Source organism: Bactrocera tryoni, unplaced genomic scaffold (assembly GCF_016617805.1).
Source record: "Bactrocera tryoni isolate S06 unplaced genomic scaffold, CSIRO_BtryS06_freeze2 scaffold_64, whole genome shotgun sequence".
Classification (NCBI taxonomy): domain Eukaryota; kingdom Metazoa; phylum Arthropoda; class Insecta; order Diptera; family Tephritidae; genus Bactrocera; species Bactrocera tryoni.
The window spans coordinates 28,118-33,927 of record NW_024396310.1 but is presented as its reverse complement, the minus strand read 5'-3'; the positions used below and the strand labels follow the sequence as shown (position 1 = coordinate 33,927).

General features: G+C 31.0%; 1 protein-coding gene across 2 annotated transcripts; it reads left to right on the top strand.

The window, feature by feature from the left end:
* Window positions 1-905: 905 nt before the first annotated feature.
* LOC120781353 lies at window positions 906-1,485 on the top strand. Of its 2 annotated transcripts, none has more exons than XM_040113557.1 (4): window positions 906-972; window positions 1,052-1,129; window positions 1,216-1,285; window positions 1,347-1,485. In XM_040113557.1, the coding sequence occupies exons 1-4, from the start codon at window positions 931-933 to the stop codon at window positions 1,463-1,465; spliced, it is 309 nt and encodes a 102-aa protein (XP_039969491.1). In that variant the 5' UTR covers window positions 906-930; the 3' UTR covers window positions 1,466-1,485. The 2 variants fall into 2 exon arrangements, with proteins under 2 accessions (XP_039969491.1, XP_039969490.1); XM_040113556.1 differs by having other exon boundaries at window positions 1,344-1,485.
* The last annotated feature ends 4,325 nt before the right edge of the window (window positions 1,486-5,810 follow it).

Below are 5,810 nucleotides of genomic sequence, written 5' to 3'. Positions count from 1 at the left end.
ATAGTACTATATTTGTACATGTATAAATACTATTTTCAATTTTTGTTATAGAATGAAGTTTAATGCTGCTATCAAAAGATTTAATTATATCTTCTTGATATAAATAAATATGCTATATATTTTTAAGCGTTTTAGTTAACTTATTCATGGACAAATTGAAAATTATTTTTGATAATGAGTGGACCAAAAGAGATAACTATTGTGGAAAAATTTGGTATTACATGTCATAATAATTCGTCTGAACAGTAAAACACAATTTTTTACTGTAAGATAAATCAACATCTCTTAAATCATAAAATTGGAACAGCACCTGACCCATTACGCAGCAGTATTAACGAGGCCATGTTTAGTTATTCCGTACTTTTATTGGAATAAAATCCCAACCCGATCTGTTATTTATCGTCTCAAGGAAAATTTGCACACTTCTTCCAGATTCAAATAACTAAATAAACCATCGTAAAGCATTTAACCATGAAATAAACTCAACCAAATTGCCTTGCAAAAACCTTTCGTTACGATGGCAAAAAAATGTAAATAAGGCTGTGAATGAGTATAATCTGGACCCCACTTATTCGGCATGGTTGCTTATTTGTTCGTAACATTTTTCTGTGGTGAACATTTATTAACCTACCACAGTTAAAAAGAGGCATAAATAAAAACTTAATTTTTCATGAATTAGCTCATATTGTTCTCATCTTTAAGAATATATATTAAAATAAAACGATTTTCTTTTTTGAAAATATATTCAACTTTTATATATAACCAATATTTTGGGACAACTTTTCCATAAATTTTAAGAAAATAACACAATGCAACCATTTTCCGGTTAAAAGTCGGCCATCTTGAATTCCACTAGAAACTCAACCCCGGACTACACTTCTGACGTTTCTACAGTGGCACCTCTCGTAGTGAAAAATATAATTACTTAAGATGATAATGAAGTCATTGCAACGAATTTGGAATCTGTCCATGGTACGTGCTTTTATATTTACAAAGTACTTAGAATATTCAGGAATATATGTATATGTCTGACCTTTGTAAAATGTTATGGGATACAGCATTTTGGCTTTTCATGAAGTACTCATTGAAGATGATTTGTATCAAGGAACAATCAAGCTTCTGCATACATGTACTTATATTGAAGTTACAGAAATTGGAATTGCGTATTCTAATAGCTTTAATACTTTATAAAAATTATAAATCGAAATTGTTTAGTTTGACTCAGTATTTGACTTTAGAAGGCTGCGATTTAGAATAGCATCCCCCGATTTCGGGATTAAAATGGGTATGTATGGATAGAGGAGGTCCTCCAGTTATGATTTTTGAGATATTTGTATTTAAAGCAGTGGCGCTCAACGCAATAAAAATCCAAACACGCGTGTTTGATAATTCTGCGGCCCATATCCAATTTCTTTGGCGCCGCGATTTGAAGGTACCGTTGGAAAGAGGAAGTCCTCCTGATTAAAAAATATATAGGGTTATAGGTACCGCAAACGCTTAGTTTACGATATTCGACCTTAAAGTCCAAAACTTCGCAAAGTTCAAACACTTCAAGAAGCTATTTCACTACGATTAAACCCACTTTATTCATTTTTCTCTTCAAATTAATTAAATTACACTATAATCTTTTAAATAAATCCACAGTTTACACTTTTATGCAGTTTTTTATTTTAAAAATCTTTATTTTAAAAAATTACATTTTACACTCGTTTGAACCTCATTTTGTTTACCAAGAATAATCATGAAGTAATATTATATATACATATGTATAAGTAATATGTACATATATAATAGTGTTCCATAATAAAAAGTGTAAGGTTGCAGTACAGTACGAAAACTCAAATTTTGTTTCAATATGAGTGCATGATAACCGTAAAATATAACCACTTTATATCCAAAACTCATGTTTTAAATATGTATAATAATATATATATCGTCACCTAAAATACAAACCAATGTATCATAAAAAATAAATTGAAATCGCTGACAGATATAATAACCAAAATGTATAAATTTTATAACGAAAACTTAAATTTTGTTTGAATATTGGATATAAAGTGGTTATATTTTTTGGTTATCATGCACTCATATTGAAACAAAATTTGAGTTTTGGATATAAAGTAGTTATATTTTTTGGTTATTATGCACTCAAACTCATATTTTAAATATATGCATATATATATATATATATCGTCACCTAATATACAAACCAATGTATCATAAAAAATTAATGGAAATCGCTGACAGAAATAATAATCAAAATTTATCAATTTTATAACGAAAACTTAAATTTTGTTTGAATATGAGTGCATAATAACCAAAGAATATAACCACTGTCACCACTTTATAACAAAAAGTCAATATATTTTTTTATTTTTAACGCAGAAAGGAGTACTACGCGAAAGTACTTCAGTCACCCCGGGTATTCGCTCGGCCAGAGTTATTTTTTTAGAGCGCGGCCGAAGGCCGCCAAAGCAGAAAGGAGTGCTACGCGAAAGTACTTCAGTCACCCCGGGTATTCGCTCGACCAGGGTTATTTTTTTAAAGCGCGGCCGAAGGCCGCCAACGCAGAAAGGAGTACTTCGCGAAAGTACTTCAGTCACATAAATTACGTATTACACATATACATATGCAGAAAGTAATTTTTTTATAGTAAATATATAAAAAAAAAAAATCACGCGATAAAACAAACAAAGAAAAATTGTTAAAAATCCTACATATTTACTGTTTAAGATGTGGCAAGGCTCGTTTTCCTCATAATTGTAAACAATCTAACCTTTTCAACGATGAGTGTGCTAAGTGATTTTTAAATTAATAAATTTAGGTAAAATATAGCAAAATAAAAGTGAAATGTAAGCTTATTTCAAAGCTTAGAGTGTGTATTTAAATATACAAAGTAAAAAATGTGAAAAAATTTTGTGAAACATAGAGAAATAACATGTTTTCTTAGTGCAAATTTTTGAACTTTTAATCGTGAATATTTTAAAAAATAAGTAATTTTTACATTATTTTTGGATATTCCTCCTCTGGAGAAGCTCCCCTATCCGTACATACCCCATTTATACGGAAATTCGGTTTTTTTAATCCTCCGCCAAAGTAATCGGAATCGTGCCAATTCTGCTACTGCGAAAAATATCACACGCACACGAAAGCGGCTGAACACGTACGCTAGGTACGTACGAAAATCTATAGCAATGTTTGTGCAGCGCAAACGTAAAATGTATTAGTATTGAGGCGTGCGCACCACTGATTTAAAGTTCAAAAAATCAACTGTTTAAAATGCGTGTTTCATAGATTTATAATACCTTTTACACTTATGTATATTTTTAACTTTTATATCCACTAACACTTCACTAATTCGTTTCTATTCATTTATTTTATAATAAATAGTGCAAAAATAACTTTAATTCCATATCAAACTTTAGTTAAAATCCATTTATTCATAAAATAACAAAATTGTTGTAAGCAAAAAATTAGTGTTACCATAGGGCAATTCAGAATCTGTTGCAAATGTCCTGCAATTGCAAATATGCAAGACCATTTGCCCTAGATTGTGAGTTGTTGTGTCATATGTTGTAAAGGAATAAAAATAAGAAAAAAGAAAGACTATGACGACATAACTAAATTCATTATCGTGTGATGAGTAATGTAAAATCTTTCAGAATTCTCATTATCTTGATAAATCCCGGTATTGAATGGGCCCGGGTTATTTTTTTTTTAACCGCGGCCAAAGGCCGCCAACCCAAAAAGGAGTTCAACGCAAAAGAACTGAGCAAGCCCGGGTGTTGGTCTGACCGAGGGTTATTTTTTTGAAGCGCACCCGAAGGCCGCAAACGCAGAAGGGAGTTCAACGCAAAAGAACTGAGCACGCCCAGGTGTTGGTCCAACCGAGGGTTATTTTTGGGTCGGCTTTAGTATACCATCCCACGATTTCAGGGTTAAAAGTGGTATGGTTGGATAGAGCTGTTGCTCCTGATTAAGAATATATATATAATTATTGCCGCCGCAAACTTATAGTTTTCGAGATATTTGCATTTAAAGTTGAAAATTTTGCAAATTTAATTTTGCAATTTCTCGACTTTTGGTTAGTTTTTCTTCCGTATTATGCACTTTTTATACACTTACAATTCACTACAATATTTCTACATATGTATTTTTTTATTAATATATCAGATATGTTGCTGAAAATAAGCATTTTATATTTTACATAAATATTATTACACGCACAATACAATAAGTGTTCCGTGTTGTCAAATAATAAGTAATGCCATATCACAAATGATTGAAAACAATAAAAATAAATAAAAAAAAACGCAAATGCATGAAAAAAAATTATCCTTAAAAATATAACTATAAAATTCATTATAAATCGGAGAAACGCACATTTTAAATAGTTGAATTTTTGAACTTAAAATGCAAATATCTCAAAAGCCATAAGTCAGAGACGCCTTTATATATATCTTTTCCTGATCTATTTTAAAATTTCCCCAATAGATATCTTGGACGTAGAAATTAACATATTTAATTATACACTCAGTCCTTTTTTTACGTGATCTCTTTTTACGCTATTTCACTTTAACGCGGTTATTTTTGCAGCGCAAATTCCTTTTACGCGAATTTCTCACTTTAACGCGATTGCTTTTTCGTTTTTGCTTGGTCTTAAACTTGCAGCAGAATTGGAAAATTATTTTGTAGCAAATGATACTGATGCCGAACGTGCACAATTTTTCAAAAAGAATTGAGTCTCTGCATGTTAAGATATAAAGAACTACATCGGAATTTATTGGGTCCAAAAAGAAGCATTCAAACAAAATTAACTGAATTTATGGTGCAAGCTCAGTCGGAGATGCTAAGTCAATCAGAACATCAATCCATAGGTCTTACTATTGATTCTGATACAAATTCGGGTGATATCAGTGCCGGCCATCAAAATAAGCGGCTAAGAATAATTTCCACTACGGATAATGACAGTGATTAAACAGCATTCAACGGTTTTTCAATAAATCTACCTATTTTCTATTTTCTTCTCTTTTATATATGGTTTTTGTTTTGTATTTTTTATTTTGTTATGAATGAATAAATCATAAGTCTGAAATTTGAAACTTATTGTATTGTTTTTGAATATTTTTTTGCGCGTATATTTTGTTATACGCGATATTTTTATATTCGGAACAATTCGTCAGTTAATATTGGAAAAACTAACCATTTTTACGCGATTTTTTTACGCGATTAGTGGCAGAACCAAAATCGCGTAAAAAGGACTGAGTGTATACAATTCCAGCCGCAGTGAATCGCACCACTTAAGACTATGGCTCAAAAATAACTAACCCGTTTCGATGCTAGTGTACATACAAACGAAGTGTGTAAACTACAATCTTCTAAAAATGAAGCCAAAATACAATCCGCAGAAACATACGCTGCAACGGTAGAATACCTACAGACAAGCACATACTACTAACCCTACCTTAATCTCGCATTAAATTTTTAAGAATGAGGAGTTTTATCAATACATGTTTTGAATGCAAGATGGGAAAAGGACAGTTTACAAAAATGCTAATTAACACAGAATTAAATATAAACTAGAAATAACCCCCTATAATCGGGGGACTCCGTTATTTAAAATGAAAAAAGTAAAAAATTTTTTTTTTATAAAAACTCAATTTATTTAAGTACTTCATGGAAAACTACATTCGTAGTGGTTTTATTTTGGTCGTAAGTCTTAACTTTGATATCTTGAGAAGATCGTACTCGACTCAATGCGACATACAGCTGGCCATGCGTAAAACAATCCTCCTTGAGGAAAACACCAA

Excerpts from the sequence above, each read along its gene's own strand:
- LOC120781353 (XM_040113556.1), top strand. The coding sequence starts at position 931 with ATGATAATGAAGTCATTGCAACGAATTTGGAATCTGTCCATG. Across the intron at positions 973-1,051 it reads GAATTTGGAATCTGTCCATG|GATACAGCATTTTGGCTTTT; the intron begins GTACGTGCTTTT and ends AAAATGTTATGG. Across the intron at positions 1,286-1,343 it reads CGATTTCGGGATTAAAATGG|CAGTGGCGCTCAACGCAATA; the intron begins GTATGTATGGAT and ends TTGTATTTAAAG.